At 41.9% G+C, this 18,186-nt stretch overlaps 2 protein-coding genes across 2 annotated transcripts in view; both read right to left on the bottom strand.

Annotated features, from left to right (window-relative positions):
- The window catches only part of Erich1 (glutamate-rich 1), a gene marked incomplete at its 5' end in the record, with an annotated part of 52,793,804 nt that overhangs the window by 1,847,922 nt on the left and 50,927,696 nt on the right, over positions 1-18,186 (bottom strand).
- Positions 1-18,186, bottom strand: part of Csmd1 (CUB and Sushi multiple domains 1) — a 1,600,021-nt gene that overhangs the window by 96,628 nt on the left and 1,485,207 nt on the right. For both annotated transcript variants that reach the window (XM_087588866.1, NM_001037327.2), the window contains exons 42-46: positions 13,935-14,123; positions 6,550-6,727; positions 4,530-4,675; positions 3,835-3,915; positions 2,789-2,902 (exon numbers count right to left, since the gene is read on the bottom strand). In XM_087588866.1, the coding sequence (XP_087444992.1) occupies positions 2,789-2,902; positions 3,835-3,915; positions 4,530-4,675; positions 6,550-6,727; positions 13,935-14,123 (708 nt within the window). The remainder of the gene's footprint in view (positions 1-2,788; positions 2,903-3,834; positions 3,916-4,529; positions 4,676-6,549; positions 6,728-13,934; positions 14,124-18,186) is intronic.

Here is an 18,186-nt window from a genome sequence, read left to right as displayed (position 1 = left end):
TAAGTTTCAGGCAACCAGGACTACAAAATCAATATTATTAAACCATAAAAACACCTATAGTATGAGATAACTGGGAAAACTGGGAAGAGCCTAAGAGAATGGTAGGCTCTGATGCCTGAAGCCTGTAGGGATAGGCATGTGGGAAGAACACTGGAATTACTCCCCTCCTTCATGCCCCCTCCAGAGGAAGGCCATTACCAAACAGACTTGGAATTCCTTTAGTGAACACTGACCAGTTATGTTTCTATTTGTTCTGTTTTGACTTTGAGGCAGATGTCTTTATGTGGACATGGCCAGCCGATACCCACATTGATCTGCCTGCTTCTGCCTCCTGGGTGTTGTGATTAAAGGATGACCTAGCCAGATATACACTTTTAAATTTTAAAAATGTTTTCATTTGTGTGTATTAGAGAGAAAGAGAGAGGGAAGTAAGGAGGAAAGAAGGAAGGGGGAAGGAGAAAAGGAGGCTGAACAATGTGTCACAGCATTCGTGTAAAGACTGGAGGACAAAGACTGGGATTGGATTCTCTCCTGTCACCATGTGGGCCCTCAGGGAACAAGCTCAGGTAGTCAGGCATGGTGACAAGCACCCTTACACATCAAGCTATCTTGTTGACCCAAGTCTGTTTTTAATGTGCGGTCTGAAGACTATTATGAGTTCCTTCTTAGTGGTCTGTAGCATGAAGTCACTTATCACTCAAGACCTCTTAAAAGCCAGATTCTGAGAGATTCAGCTCTCTTAGCACCTCTTCTGTACACTACCCAAAGGGCAGTGCGCTCTTCTCTCTTTCTTGGGTGCCATGCACGTTTTATGCATCTGGAGCTTTATTCCTTGTTTCTCTCTCTCTCTCTCTCTCTCTCTCTCTCTCTCTCTCTCTCTCTCTCTCTCTCTCTCTCTCTGTTTTACTAATTAAGGTAGTAACTAACATGGTAGCATGTTCTCAGGACACACAGGCGACCTTCTAGAGCATGGTCTGCACTGTTCCCCATTACCCTTCCTTGAAACTCTTGGCAGCTCTCAGAGAACTGGTAAGAGTGTGTATAAATACCCACAGAAGTAAGATTCAACATGAACATGATTTTCAAGAATGGATTGAGAGATTGACCCCTACTTGAGCCCTACAAAATAATTAGAAAATAGGGAAAGATTATAATGAAGTGCTTAAGTGATTAGGGTCAGGCATAAGACAGGCATCTGAGCTCTTTCAAAATAATGAGTTGCTCAGAGAAACACAACTAAGATTGTTCTCAGCTCATCTCCCATTAATGGATTTGCTTCAGAAGGAAAAAGATCCCAGGTCTGTTGGGAACAGTAGTTATGGAGTTGGGAAGTCACGGGCTTTGAACCTCACACAGAGTCGAAGTTGAGTCTGTGGAAGACTGCATGCACAGGTGTGTGTTGTGTACAAGGGGCAGAGACATGGGCATTCAGTTGTGGGCTTACTCTGGTTTGTGGGTGGACATGAGTTAAAGTTTATTTCAATAGAAATGAAGCTATTCTGCACAGGACAATCTAATGAGGAGATGGTCCTCAATCTCTTTTGTACATTTTCTAGGCTTGTTTTAAGCTTTCCATCCTCACAAACTTTGTTTGAGATTAAAATATTCCTTTCAAATGTAAAGGCTTGCCTGGAAGTGTAAAGGGGCAAAAGTTAAAGTGTATGTATTCTCTCATCTTGAGAAGAGAACCCCGAGGTCATTACCACTGTGCCAATACAGACAATCAATTTTACCTAAGCAGATTTCTCAGGTCTACTAACTGTGCCACAGTTTGGTACATGAGCCCATAGAAGATGATGATGAGTCGTGAGTCCATCCACTGGTCCTGGAAGCTCACTCTGCCTGGGACCCACCAGGGTGGCCATGCCCGGGGCAGTAGCTTTCCAATGCAGTGAGCTCCCTCCTCCTTTAGTGATTCTGAAGTTAATTTTCTGAGTGATGTGCTCTGTGAATAGTGGCCATTCATTCCTCACTGCAGCCCATTTTCTAGAATGGTGGAGATGGTGTCTTGCTCCCATGGTGACATGGTGTTCCCCATCAGAACCATGGTTATTTCAAGTAAGTTAAAAACACCGTCAGTGAAGCTAGATGAGGTGCCTGACCTCCTTTTAGCCAAACATGACTGTTTCCTTCCCATTGTGCTTGCAATGGCTCCTACTAAACCACATTTCTTGAGTGATCTAATTGCATTCTAGTCTCTGGATCAATAGGTGCAGCCTAGAATGTTGTTCTTTAAAACTTGTCTAGGTCCTGGTAGATGGTCAGTTTTGTTAGAAGCATATTAAAAAACCAAAAGTGGATATATTTCATGGTTTATATATTTTTATATCCAAAATATTAAACACCAGGTGCTTAAATCCAGGTGAAGTATTGACAAGGTAACCTCAGGATGCTCGGTTTGCTTGAGATGGACCGAAAACATGAGGCAGATTTGGAGAGATGTTGTAAAAGTGCTGTAGAATATCAGTGATGGATATCAGCTGTCCTTTAATATTTCATGTATTTTTATTCTTTAATCTTCTTTTAAAGTCCAGTCTTTATCCTCTTCCTGATCTACCCTCTCACTGTTCCTCATCTAATACCTCCTCCCCCTGTAATTTTTCAGTTTTGCTGTAGGTGACCATTTCCACATGATTTAGGTTTGTTTCTAATGGTGGACTAAAGGTAAACATGTCTTCTGATACCTTTGCTGGCAGCTTGTCTGCATTATGGTACTAATTCAGCACAGAGCTGAGTTCAATTCAAACCCATAGCTACAGAGCAACCAAATCTTCAGGGCCCAACATACCTTCACAGGTGGGTGGAAAGCCTTGGAACAATAGCTGTGAGCTGAGCTTGCATGTCAGGGTGTCACTTCCCAACAGCGTGTACCCTGGATGGCACTGGTACTTTACGAAGTCCCCTGAAAGAATCAACCAGATACCCTGGGATCGGCATTCTCAGAACATTTGACTGCTGTGGCTATGCCAATTATTTGTGAATATACTTACTGAACTGCTACTTAGGGAACTACGCCAATAAGCAAACCATTTCAGAGGCTCTGCATTCGTTTGATGTGTCTTTTAAAGGCTGTTTTTAGTTCTTAGTTTATGAAACCTAAAAGGAGACCCAGGTGTAGCTATCCCTTTCTTTGACCAATTTAAGCCTTTGTCCTTCTTTCAAACACCTTGATAAATAAATGGAAGTTCTGTAGATGTCCCGGATCTAAGCAAGGCTATAGAACGGGGTGAAGGAATGATTTCAGCAAACCCAATATGGCTTTCTCATGACCCTGGCCAGGGAAACACTGTTCCAATTATCTTAGCCACTTTGAGTAGAGGAGAGATTGGACCATGTGATTTGACCAGCATTCTGCAACACAGTGTGACCATAGGAATATGATTTTGTAAGAGACTGAGAAGTGATGGGGGTCTCCTAATTACACAGCCAACATATACTGTGGCTGTTTCCCTAACAGGATCTTTAGGGACCAGATGACTAATGAATGAGATCATGGTTAATAACAAAGCAGTGGTAACATTTCTAAATATTATCTTTAAGTACATCCTACAATGACTTTTAATTTGAAGGTCATTATTACAGCCAAATGCATTCTAAATCAGACTCTGAAATTTTTAACATGGTATTAATGCCACAGAGCAAAAGTCTCAAAATGCCAAGAACAAAACATAAACTAAGAAAGTAAGTAGTTTGCTCCATAGTCTCTATGCAAGGTCCTACAATGTTATGCGACAGTTTCTGCTTACAGTTACATTTTGCCTAAAGTCTGTATCAGAAGAGAATATAAGAATTCAGAGCCAATGATGTGGAATGAAGGAAAACAGAGATTGTTACCTATTTCAAAGTCTTCATCTTCTGTGAGCAGGTCAGCCTGCGGCACTACTGGAGGAGGCGGGCACCTCTTCAGCTGAAATGCTGTAGTATATTGATGAAAAATGATAACAGCTGTGGTTACCTCTTCTGAATGATCAAATTACAAGGCCATGTGCATATGTAAATCACTCTCTCCAGTGACTCACTATGGCTATTAAATGTCTGACAATACCTGAAGCTCAAGGGATGAAAACATGCAGTTCCTACTATGACACCTATCATCCCCCTTTTGGAAGACACCACTGAAATCCTCCCACCACAGCCTGCCTGTTTAGATAAGCTCATTTCTCTCTGGTCCTGAGTAACATTTGGGGGGTCATAAGTGACAAGGGGTTGATGACCTTGCCCTTTGCTAAAAAGGACATCATGAGGTCATTATATGATGGTTACTATGACATTTCCTTAGACATCATGTGCATCATGATGGTGTCTACAACACAGTCTCTCTTCTATCTATGTAGGAATGAACCCTAGGTATCTACCAACATGACCTGATGAAGTGAACTGACAACAGAGATATTGCCCACCACAAAAGCATTCCAGGACACCTGTCATCCACGTGGGATAATTCAACAGCTGGAGATAAAGTATGTACATGGGGTAGAGAGCTTTCCTGGGACTCTATGTCACATTCACTGAAATAGAAACAAACTGACCATGAAAATTGAGGACAAAGAAGCCTCCATTGGAGAAATCGCTGTGGAATTTGAGCAGAACCTGGTTGGTGGAGCTGTATGCTGTCTCGAGGGCAGTGTTTCCACTGAAGACCCCGAGCTGAGGCGAGTTCTGGTCAGGACCATCCCTGAGGAAAAGATGAGGCCATCAGAGAGAGAAGTTTGGTGTTACAGATGAGGCTGTACAGCCAGTTTCCCAATAGGGCCCAGGGTGCAGAAAAAGTACGGAGCTGATCTAGGAATCCCAGTGCACACTGACTTCCTCAGAGGTACTTCTATGCTGTCAGGAACCAACAACTACATTTTAAAGGACACACAGTGTCCACTTCCTTATAACTCATTTATAACAAGTTTTACAGTTGAATTAAAACACTTAAATTGAAACATGTTTTGCCGTGGTACTGATTTAGTAATGGGATGCTTGGTGTTTAAGACATTCACTCTCCTGTAGCATCTCTGTCGTTCATTTGCTTTCTGATTGTGGGCAGTGGACATACTTGAATTGCTACAACTAGATTCCATGCAAGAGATTCTACATGGATCTATTGCTTGTTGGGACTGCTGCTTGGCTGCTCTGCTTTGGGACAGGAACTCTTGGTGTCTCATCTCCACAGCCACTACATCAGTTTCTCAGAACTACCCTGCAAGACCTCCTTGCAGCCTGGGAAGGGAGCTTCCCCTGGGCTCTGCTGCATCATCCACAGTGACTTTCCTGTATATGGTTCCTCCTATATTTTAGATAAAATACTTAGTCCCTGTGGTATCTGTTCCTCTGGCCCAGGCTTCTCTCTCTCTCCCTTGCTCCTTGAGCTGTAACAAGCACATGATACACCCTCCATGCATACATATATCGTACACAGGCAGACATACTTAGATACTCAATAGACAGATGACAAACAGACCCAATACATATATAAACATAAAACATTCATACATTCACATACAGATACATACAACGTACATATATGACAATCATACATTCATTTACAGACACAAGCAGAGATGTATAGATACATGCATTCTCTAAGTATTCATTTATAAACAGACACACAAACATGCAATATAACATGGATGTTCATAAACACAAATACAATCATGGATACACCACACATGCAGGGACATGTACATATAAATATGTACATATCGCGTATCATACATCACAAATGTACACCATCTGTAAATTTAACAATGGTACCATCCTAGTACCCAACGGGCACCTTATGGCTCTTCTGTCATACTATAAGGGAGAGTACTCATGCCATCTTCCCCTTTAAATTGCACCTGAGATCTCTAAGGTGGATCAGGTCATTTCTATGGGTCCATCTAGTAGATTCATATTCATCACATCCTGGCCTATATTCCTCTGCCAGACTTGAGGAAAACCAGGCCTGTGCAATCCAGGGTTGGGCATGCCCCAAGAAAATACTTCTTCAAGGTTCGTTCATGCATTCATTAAAGGGAAAGCACATCATAGCTTTTCTTTAAACACACACACATACATACACATGTCTGTGTATGTGTACATATATGTATATACTGCCCTTACACACACACACACACACACACACACACAAACACACGCACAAATACACACACACAGCCTTCCCCCACACATGCACACACATCCCTTAAAACTGGGGAATACGCCAGGCGTAATGACACCCAGCAACAATTTTAGCATTCAGGAGGCTGAGGCAAGAAGGTCACAAATTCAAGGCTAGCCTCAGTCACAGAGTAAGATCTTACATTTAAAAAAATTATCAATAATTTAAGTAAAGCAGAATATGAAGTAAAGTAATCATAATTTTCCCTAATATATTCAAATAATCTGTTTATTTCTATCTAATAGCAAACTAGACGTATGCCTTAAATCTTCCTCTGTATTGTTTGTTTTTGTTGACAATTAGTTTTTCAAGATCTGCCCAGAAAGATCATGCAAATCTAAGCTAACATATCCCACCCCCATCAAGGGCTGCCATTCCCTGGGAGAGAGGAGTCATACCACACAGCGATGTAGTCATTTACAGCCTCAGTCTGCAGCAAGGTGAAGTTGATGTACACTCCATGTCCTGGAGGGACAGTGACCAGCCACAGGCAGTCCTTCAGAATTGGATACTCGTCTGGGAACCCAGGGGAATAAATGGTGCCATTCTGTGATGTCACATTATACCCACAGGGAGCTGAAAAGGGAGACATTGAAAATAGGCTAAGATGGTGGATTTACAGAAGTAGGTAATGATTCCAATGTCTAAAGTCAAAATTCCCTCTTGCGAGAAAATAACTGTGAAATATTTCTGTTACTTCTTTGTCAAACTTATTCCCCTAAAATCTGGAAACTTCAGGACAATTATACTTATAAGTTATCTCAGTCTCTCTTAATATATTCTTCAAGTCTTCGAAATCCCTCAGGATAGTCATTCCCATATGATTAAAGAAATCCTGTCAGTCATCGCCTGTGGCTGAGCTGATAATCCATTGGGCTGTCCAGTGCAATGGCTTATGTGGAAATCAGACATAAATAGGGAACTAAGTGGTTTTGTTTTCTGCTCCTTAGCTAAAGCCTATTTAAGCCTGTGAAAGACTGGCAGTTAAGCCTATTCCCCTCAAAACAAAGACATTATCAATTCTTTGCAGATCTGTACCTGAGGAAGCAAGATAAACTTTCTTACACATACTTCACAAAAAATGCAGCCAAATGTACCAGTGTTTGGTTTGTGCAGACACAGCAACTTTGGCTGTATTAAAATTGACATTTATTATCACCATGGTAACTATTTTACTTCTGGGGAAGTGCGATGACCACATACATAGCGCTTCTGCCTGAAATGTATGTGCTTGCCTTCTACTACCCTGATAAAGATAATGACTAAAAGCAACTTAGGGAGGAAATGGTTTATTACAGCTTATAGCTTATAGGCTATGATTAAGGATAGCTAGGGCAGTGACTCAAGGCGGAAACCCAGAGCAGACACTGAAGGAGAGAGTATGAAAGAATGCTGCTTATTGGACTGTTCCCCAAGACTTGCTCCAAATGTTACATGTGTTTTATATATATTTACACATACATTACACATATATTTCAGGACACTTGGACTCTTGCTAAAGAATAGTACTATTCACAGTGGACTAGGTCCTGGCCATTCAATCATTAATCAAGATAATACTCCTATAGACTTTCTTCCAAACCAATCTGAGGGGGCATTTTCTCAATTAGAATTCCTTCTTCCAAGATAGGTCTAGGTGTATGTTAAGTTGACCAAAAGCAATCTCCAGGGTTCATTCAAGTGGTGGTGCTGATAGGCACAAGCCAACTTTGAAGGCACTCCAAAGGCAGGAATGTTGGTCACCATCAAGAATCTTCCATAGCTGTCAAAGTTTTGTTACAAAAATTTGAGAAGATAGATGCAGTGAAGACACCACACACACACACACACACACACACACACACACACACACACACACACACGGGGTAGGGCAAAGACAGACAGAGACAGAGTGAAATAAAGAGACAGAGACAGAGACAGAAACAGAAGCTGAGATAGACAGAAAGACATACACAACACATACACTCACTCACACACACATATGGGAGAGAGAGAGAGAGAGAGAGAGAGAGAGAGAGAGAGAGAGAGAGAGAGAGACCCAGACACACACACAGACACACAGACACGGGGGAAGGGGAGAAAGGGAAATGATAGATTCAAATTCTCAACTTCAGATCACCTGGGAAGAGAAAGGGTCATGAAAAGCTTTCTAGAAATTTAACAGCGGAATGATTACGTAGGTTTTGGAGTTAGACAAGCCTGGATTTGAGATGTAGCAGAGCAAACATCCCTTGTAGCCTCACTTCTGACCATCAGTCGATAGGATGGAGCCACCTGACACCTGGGATCTATAAATGTTCTCACCACACACCATCCTCACTAGCCACTTAGCGTCCTTGAGGATAGAGCTCCCTCCCTCTCCAGACTTCTGTACTGAGCTTTTTTCTATATAGACAGTTTGTTTTCCCAATGTCTACCTATCTGAATGTTGGTTTTTAATCCAACTTATTGTCACCACCTCCTTAGAGTCTTCCCAGGGACTCTTGTTGTCTCATCTATGGGGTGGTTCCAGAATCTTTCTCATCATTCTCTTGGATATTGGATGGCAGAGATGGTGCCCCTTCTTGGGTTCAACAGCCTCCTTCTACTACCATTTATTGGGAGATCTGTTCTCAGTGGACAGAAGGAGCTGACGGCCCATACAGCATTACATGTACCGCAGGGACTGGCTGCATCAGCATCCTTACATGTTCATGGGTGTTACTTCACATTGACATGACATGATTTCCCTTTTGACCTGTTGCTTTTCAAGTTGATCCTTTCATTATATTGTAACCACTCAACATGTAGGGTCATTTCCCATTGGAAATGCAGGTGGTATACAGATATTTGCGGGCAGAACACCCATACACATAAAAAGACAGATTTTAAGATACCAGCAAATTTGAACTACATTTATAACTACGAATGTACCTTTATTGTCACGTTACATTTAATTTGAAAAATTGTAGTTTTAAAGTATATATTGAAATTTATAAATTTTTTGAATTGATTCCTATGCAATTATGTTAGTGGCAATAAAACAGTCATATTTTGAGTTGAGGATGGTGTGTGTGTCTGAAATCCCAGCAATGGGAAGGCAGAGGCAGAATACATGGGATTTGAGGGCAGCCTAGATTAAATGGGAAAAGAGAGAAAAGAAAGCAGGAAGGAAGGAAGGAAGGAAGGAAGGAAGGAAGGAAGGAAGGTAGGAAGGAAGGGAGGGAGGAAGGGAGGGAGGGAAGAAGGAAGAGAGAAAGGAAGAAAGGCAGAAATGGAGGGAGGGAGGAAGAAAGGAAGAGAGGGAGAAAAGGCAGAAGAGAGGGGAGAAGGAAAGGAGGGAGAAAACGCAAAACCCGCTGAGCAGGTAGAGGCATATATGTAATCACAACAACCTGAGTTCATTCCCCAAAACCAAGGTAAAGGTCAAAAGAGAGAACCAACTCCTCAGTTCTCTTCATAGAAGTATCATGGTGCATATTGGGCAGGTACAAACAATGACAGAATATCGGACAGAAATGCCTTAAATTTCTTATTAAAAGTTATTTTTCATGTATTTGCTTCAGTAGATATGTCTTTGCATTACAGTTTTTAACTTATGTAAACTAAATATATACTAATTTTATTTGGAAGATTCTTATTCAACTTACTCTCCAAATTCTTTGAGCATATTAATATGAATTGGTTTGGTACACTGGTGAGAGTGGTTGCATTCAAGTCTAGCATTATTCAATATGACTGGTCTGAACTGGACAATTTCTAATGTAGATAACCAGAAGTTTCTCCCAGTACCTACATTTTTCTTCTTGAGAATTTTGAGTCTCACAGGATTGGACCTCTGAAGACAATATTCAAAGTGCCTGCCCTGTACAACCAAGGACAGAGCTCCTGCCCTGCCCAGAAGTAGGGCCTGGCTGAAGGGGTTAGATTCTGTGGATTACAGAGAACATGCTGAGAGATTAACAGGGTTGCAGGATGCTCTGTTCTCAGCACAGGGCAACCCTGCAGTCTTGAACAGAGAGTGAATAGCATCACCATAGTATATAATCCTTAACAATTGAGGACTCTAGTTTTAGCATTTCACAGACAAAATGATTTTTTTTGTGTTAAAACTCCATGCTAATTATGAAGCAGGATAACATTTGAAATGTAATTAAGTAAAATAACCAATAAAAACTTAATCCAATATGGAGAGGATGCGGATACACTTGTATTGAACGCTTCTTAGAAAATCCTGTGTACTCCTCCTAATTGAATTCAATAGTTATGATATAATTTGGCAACACTGTTATGCTGCAGGATATTTTAAAATTTGTGATAGTGCTAGGAATTAATATATACTGCTACACTTGATCTTAGCCAGATCAAGCATCCTTGCTTAGTAAGGGATTTGCCCAGAGAGCTAGACATCTTGAGAGACATCTCAGAAGCATGCAGCAGCGTCTCCTGAATGGATAGTGCAGAGACAGCTTGGTCCAGAAGGACAAGCTGGGAGACTTAGGATAATCAAGCAGTGAGTTGTCCCGGTTACACATGGCTATGCACATAGTTACATCAGAAACCTTTGGGAATGGAACTGGATGGAGTTCCCAAAGCAGGCAGTCAATATATTATCTTGCATCGACTCTAGAAAGCCATATAACTTCCTTGGATAATTTCAATATCTATTTCCAGTCATATGCTGCACTGATGAATTTGGATTCCCCAGAATCCATGGAAGGTAGCCCCGTATGACCTCAGTGTTAGGAGGGGCAGAAAGACCTGATGGATCACTGATCAGCCAGCCAGTCTAGCTTTTCAGAGTGTTTTGGACGCAATAAAAGACGTTGTTTCAAATAATTAGTTGAATAAAATAAAATCAAGAAGAAAGGAACCAATGCTCTAACCTCCTCACCACATACATGTCCATGCACACTACACCCAGATAGATACAGATAAGCACAAAAATATTTTAAATTTAAAGAGGACACCAATAAAGATGACATTACATTTAAACTACACCAAACAATGCAGACTCTTAACTTCTTAGCAGTTTTCTCCATCTTAGAAAAACCAAGCATAAAAAACAAAATAATTAGTTTCCTGTTAATATTAATGTAAAACCAAGAAATTGACCTCTTCTGTGTGAATTAAAAGGATCCAAGTTGAGACTTAGAAATCAAGACAGATAGAAATCCTGATAATTTCCAAGTAATTGAGAGCTGCCAATCTGAGTGGGTGTGACTGTGGCTGTCCCTTTGGTTCGTCTTGGTGAAGACGGGGCTGAATACACGGTCTTTTCATTTTCAGGGACTGTTGCACGGAACTGTATCCTGACCCCTGAACAAGAGTTTTCAAAAGGAAAGTAGATGGACATACTACTTAAAATAACTTAACGAGAACCAAACAGACAAAAACTCAGACTCATTCAAGAAGTTATTTCATGTGTTGTAGATTGATGTCATTACGCAGACGAGGGCTGGCACAAGTCAGATCAAGGCCATGATTGGACAGTAAAAGAATAGGTGGGGACAAAGTTTTTACAGGGAGGGAGAGAAGGAGAATGAGGGAGAACCAAAATGGAGATGGAGAAGGTGACCCAGATCCAGGTGGTCCTGAATTGCCAAGGTAGCTGGGATGGATTTCTGTAGACAAATTTATCTTATCTAGGTGGGCGGTTTATATCCTTATCAGTTGGTTGTAAGTTTATTGTGTGGATGTACATTGAGTATTTAACATATAAATCTGGTTGTTGGCTTACAGTTTGTTGAGTTTTGATATTCCCTGGTAGCTGGGACCAGAGATCCAGGCTGGTCAGGGCTGGCCAGTGTGAGTAGTAATGGGTATGGAGAGACCACGGTGGCCAGAAGATAGCTAGGCTAATATGGCGTGCTGCCTCACTGAAGCCAGCTGCCTCTGAGATAAATTAAGGTTAGTTCTATACGGCCCTATGATGCTAGAATTAATGCCAGGGAGTGACCACCCAGGTCCAAGAGTACCAGGGGACCAGCGTGGAGAGGTGACACATGGGAACTAGTCATGCCCATTTTCTAATACTACCATAACAATGAGTAATTAAATAAGTATCTGAATTTTTAAATACAGCCAAGAGACTTCTGATTTTTATAGTTGTTCTTAAGATTATCAGAATGGAAAATACAGGTGAGATAAGGTTTAAAAGCATACCACGTTTATTTATTAATTTATTATTTATTTATTTATTTATTTATTTATTTATTTATTTTCCTACTTCACTAAGAATTCACAGCTAGGTACCTTCCCTTCCTTTGCAATAGAAAGGCGTTTAGCATTTCAAAGGCCGTGGAGTTGGAGATTTCATTATTATTCACTCGAAGATGCTGCATCTGTAATGCAGGATCCAGGCTTAGCAGTGACCCTGCTGCAGACCCCTCTTCCTAGATGCTCCACCTCATAGGTTTATTTTAGCTTGGCATTGCAGAGATGCTCAAGTTATCCTAAAAGTCAGGGAGCCCCAGTGAAGCAGGGCAGCGTAATTTCCACTCAGAGGCAGAGCAGGCTGTGAGCTTAGAACGAACTCAAAAGATGTTCAGCACCTGATGCCAGAGCTCCTAGGCACCAGAGTCACCTTCTGGTTGACAGAAGTGCGAAGACAGGATGGTGCCCTTTCCTGTGTCTCTCAGGCTCCTGAAATAATGCAGAGCCAAGAAATTGAAATTTCCCCAGGCAAAAGTCTGGGAGAAGGAAAAGTCATGATTGGTCAGTGGTGGTCAGGACCAAACCTTGACAAGAACTACTTAATTATTTACACCTCTTGCCCTTCTGCCTACATCTAAAGCTCAGGTCAGGACCTCAAGGATGGACTCAGTGGTTGGAGGTCACCATGCCTTTTTTTCTCATCCCAATACGCCCACAAAAGTGTCACAATACTTCTGTCTTTAGTTGGTCCATTGAGAAGGGGCAGCCAAGCCTAGGTCTATAGAACTGCCAGGGCTCAGGCACTGACCCTAACAACTGGAAGAATTCCTGCTGTGTGCTACTAATGCTGTCTCTTCTACCTTGTGTGTTCTGTCTCTGAGCAGCAAATGTTGTGAGCTCAGCCATTCAAGAACATGAACAATTTATTTTCTGCGACACAAATGCAAAGTGAGATTGCTATAGAAGTTGAACAGACAACAGTGTGATGATTAATCTCCAGGTCAAGTAAGGATGATTTCAAGCCAGCATAGAAACAGCCTCTGGGTGTACGTAGGTGGGGCTTCCTACATTTGAGTAATAGAAAAATCTACCCGAAATATTGGCAGTATCACCCTATGGGCTGGTACCTCCTCTCTACTTCCTGCCTGAATGCCTCGTGACCAGCTGCCTCCTGTTCTGGCCACCACGACTTCCTCATGGAAGGCAGATACCTTCAAGTTCTAGTCAGAGTAAGCCTTTCCTTCTTTAAGTTGCTTTTGTCAGGAAATTTGTCACAGCAACGAGACTAATAAAAAAGACTTACCAGGATTAAATCTGTTATCATTACTGTGCCCTGTATCCACAGGTAAGGTTAAGGAGCCTTATTACCTCCTGTCTTCTTTTTCAGGGCCTGTAGTGATTGACAGGCTCCTGTGTCTGCAGCTAAGATTTTAGTGTTTGTTTAACACTTTGTTGTCCTTATAATCTTCTTAAGTGTAAAGTCTGTATTCTTTAAATTGCCTATTGCGTAATATCTTTCTAAAATATTCATATAGTATATTGTAGATCCTCGATACATATCTGCTGGCTGGAATAATGAAGTAAGGCATATTCACTGATTAGCCCCTGTGAGCAGCTCAGTTACCCACAGGGGAGATGAGGCACCTACCGTCACACCGTGGGAAAGGGTAGTTCCAGTTCCTGTCAGTGCCATGCTGGCAGGTGAGCACAGGGTGGCCTAGCAAGATGTAGCCCGGGTAGCACTCAAATGAGATCGACTGGCCCACGCTGTAATCGGAGTTGATCATGAACCCATTCTGGAATGCGGGTGGGTCCGGGCAGTTCTGTAACTCATAAGCTGAAAGGAGAAATAGACAGCATCAAGCTACCAGTAGGAGTTGGGATCAAAAGGACTCTAGAAGAGAAACATAATGTAAGTGCATTCAGCTCCTAAGGATATAAATGTCTAAAAATGTCTCTTCCATCCTGAATAAGTCAACTAATAATTAGTAGGAAGAGAATTATAATCACGTGCATTTAGTAACCACTTAGTGTGTGCAACCATGGAATCATGGTACGCACACAAAAGGAATCTGACAAGGTTTATTGCACTGGCAAGGAATCGCCTGTGTAAGCTCACTTAGAAAATAATAGAAGCTATGACGAAGAGACTCATCTGAAATGCTGAGTGAACATGGACCTAGTATTTCTCTGATTGCAATGAGACACACCATTGTTCTCCCCGCTTCCAGATCAAACCGGGCTTTGTTTTGTTTAACTCAGTCATTTAGTACAAATAATATAGGAAATCCTCTTCATTTTATTTTTCTAGAAAAATAGAACTGTGGAACCACAGAGCTAGCAAGTACTCTTTGCATAAATGCTATAACAACTATTGTGATTTATCATTAAAATAATTATGTTCTATTGGGTGTGGGTTTTTATACCTTTAATAGAAGCGTGGAAAGGAGAGGCAATTGGAGCTTTGTGAGCCTAAGGGCTTCCTTAACTCCAGAGCGATTCTCTGTCTTAAATATATAAATGCGTCTGAGTAAATATTCTAGGATGACAGCATGCACTGCTCCCAAGCTATGGCTACAAGTTTACTCAGGAACCAGGAATGTGAGCTACTCCACACATCTCACGTGACTTGGGCTAGTAGAGTCTCAGAGCTAAACATCCCACATGCTGCTGTCCTTTTGTCTCTGGTGCTATCAACGGATATAAGAATATTCTGACTCCCTTTTCAAAGTCAGGTGACATAGTGGAGAAACCACTGTGGAGGAAGTGGCTTAGTCTCCCTCCCAGGAAGTGCATCGGCTCCTGTGCTGAATTTCAGTAGGTAGGGAGGTGGTGGTGGAAAGTTTCCAGAGATGGGGGTCTAATTAGAGGAATGGCCATTGGTGCATAGCCATGATGATTATCATTACACAGGTCCCTTCTTCGAACATGTCTTCCTATCCACCTTCTCCACACAATCTCTTCACCATGATGTTCTCTGCAAGCACGCAGGACACAGGCAAGCATGAACTGAATTCTCCAAAACTATCAGGCAACATAAACCCTTTCCCCTAAGATGCTTACTTCTGAGATTATGTCACAGTGGCACAGAAGTAATTAACACAGAGACTAGGCAAGCCCGTCAAACATTGTTAGAAAGATCAGGAGTCCTAAGAATCCTCTCACTGACAATAGAGCCCAGAAGGATAATGGAAAAGATATCACAGACTTGTGAAAGTGTGAAGTGGAACCCAGAGGGCATATGAACTGTCCACTGCACCATCTGAGGCGAGTGTGTAGCTTGAAATTCATAAAAATGTACTGGAAAGTAGTCTGGGCTGTGATGCATCAAAGATAAAGCCTTTCTGTCTCTCTATGAACAACTTGAAGTTGAAGGGGCATGTGAGAAATGAAACCAAAGGCTCACAAGCAGGCTAGGGAAATGAATGAGCAGACCGCAAGGAAACTCATCGAAGGAAGCCTGAAGCCATGGCTGTAGAATGGGGGGCAGATAGAAGCTTAGGCCTAAGAGGCAGGTCTGAGTACCTGCTGGGTAGTGAGACCTCAGGGTCTCAGCAGTCCTACCGAGGCCCTGTGGAAAGATGCCAGGTGGGCATATCCAAGAAAGGCTGGCTGGAATCTGAAGGATCTGTGTGCACTCTCACTATAGAGGGTCTTGAAGAACAAATGCCACACATTAGGGAATATGAAACTTCATCATTATCAATGGTTTGTTCTTATTTGGGGAGATATTACTATAGTGTGCTTTCTCTTCAGGATGACAGTATGCGATGGTCATGGGTCTTTGACTCTCTCATCTAAAGTGACATAGTTGACCATAACCCTTTGCAAGAGCAATCAGGACAGCATCCTGGAAGACTGTATTCCTATTTTCACTAGCAGTACTTTTTAAAGAAATCTGTCCAGGGGATAATTTCAAAGTAGAAAAAGCTAAGCATTTGAGTAAGTCAATTGCAGCATTATTTACATTAAGGTAATCCAAAAGTCTAAACGAATACTATCTGACAACACTGGACACACACAGTGCAGGGCTTACTAATTTACAAAGGTGGGGAAGAGATTCCACCATTTCATTTCCTAACTTGGTTCTTCCCCTGGGGTAGTGAGTGTCACAATACCCTCTTACGATTGTGGGCAGTGACAGGGAGCCTCAGATTCCATCTGGCACTGCGGTTGCTAGGAGAACCCCCCCCCCACATTCTACAGGATGTTGTGATGCTAATCTGAGATGTTACCTAGACCTGTGTGTTAAATACATCTTTAGCTTACAATACTGTTATCTTGTTATGGTTTCAATATGAAAGTCCCATAGGCTCATGTCTTTTAACACAGTCTCCAGCTGATGGCCTATTAGGGGAAGTGGTGGAAACTACGGGGAAGGGCTAAATGACTAGAGAGAGTCAGCATTTTGGTGACTTTCAAGGGTTACACCAATTCTCCAGTCTGTTTCTGTTTTTCTTTTCTTTATTCACATTCATTTAATTTTAATCATGAATATGCGTGTGTGTCTATGGGTAAGTGTCCTGTTTGTGAGTACCCATGGAGGCTAGAAGTGTTTGACCTCCTGGAGCTATAGGGGCAGGTGTCTCAGCCACCTGACATAGGTGTTTGGAATTGAATTCTGGAAGAAACACGCATGCTCTAGCCACTGCTGAGCCATCTCCCCATGTTGCTCTGATGTATACTCAAGCCCTTGTGTTCTGCTCAAGCACATTGGATCAAGTGACCATGGCTTGAATCTCTGAAACCACCCTTTCCTTAACATTTTTATGTCAGGCACTCGGCCATAGAGGAGAAGGAAGTAAATAATGGGCAGCTTACAGCGTAGCTTCAGTATGGAACAAAGGAGCTGAGATACCTGTGTACTATGGGGACGCATTGTATGGGGACACATTCTATGGGGACACATTCTATGGGGACACATTCCAGTGTATGTCCTCTTGTTAATTGTCAGCATCCGGAAGATGCTTCATAGATGGCAATGGCAATGGAATTCCATGTTCGATCCTGTCTGTAGATTGCAATTTAAAAAAATTCTAAATCTGAGCTGTCAGCCTGACTTGCCTTTACAAATTACTATGTATGCAATTCTGTAAATTCTCTAGTGTCTATCTCTAGTGTCATCCTCAGTGATCAAGAGTGAGAAAACACAAATTACAAGAGATTCTAGAACCTCAAATATCTCAAAAGAACCCTTGGCCTTGGACTAGAGTTGGGGAAAAGCTTTAGAAAAGATAAGGGACATCCAAAGTGTTGGGCAAAACAGCCCAGCATAGGGTAGGGAGCAAGCAGTCTAGAAGAAGCTGAATTCAGTCTCAGAAGTAAGTGTTCTGCTTTGCACAGGAAAACACGTGTGAAGAAAACAAACCCGCTCAGAAAGGCACATCTTGTACAGAATCCATACAGAATCTAAACTTAAATATATATGCTAGAGTAGAAAAACCTCCTGGTCAAGATGTTAGACTCTATGGGCTGGTAGAAACCAAAATTTCCAGCTGAGTGGTCAATTGTTTTAACTAAGGACCACCTCTGTGGATATGAACTCACCTTAGGCAGTGCTAAGAAGGTGGGCAGAATAAATAAAGAAGTGGTGAATTTCTCCTTAGAACCCAACCCTAGTGAAGAAGCTTATGGCCTACAGCCATATAAAACATTAAGTCTGTCTGCTTTCCTGGATTATTGGGAAAAGCATCTCTTTCTCTCTTTTCTTTCAGTCTTTCTTTTGCAAGCTCATTTTCCTTAAGACTCTTGACTTTTCTTGCCTAACCTTTTGGATGTCCCTTCTCTTCTCTAAAGTCTCCCTCCCTGACTCCTTGTTCACCATGTGTCTGACCTCCATGCTGGTTTAAAAGTCATAGCTTTACAAACCCTCTTCACTGCCTCTGTCGTACAGTGGCTGA

This window comes from Rattus norvegicus, chromosome 16, assembly GCF_021556685.1.
Source record: "Rattus norvegicus strain SHRSP/BbbUtx chromosome 16, alternate assembly SHRSP_T2T, whole genome shotgun sequence".
Lineage (NCBI taxonomy): Eukaryota > Metazoa > Chordata > Mammalia > Rodentia > Muridae > Rattus > Rattus norvegicus.
This window is presented reverse-complemented; position numbering and strand designations above follow the sequence as displayed.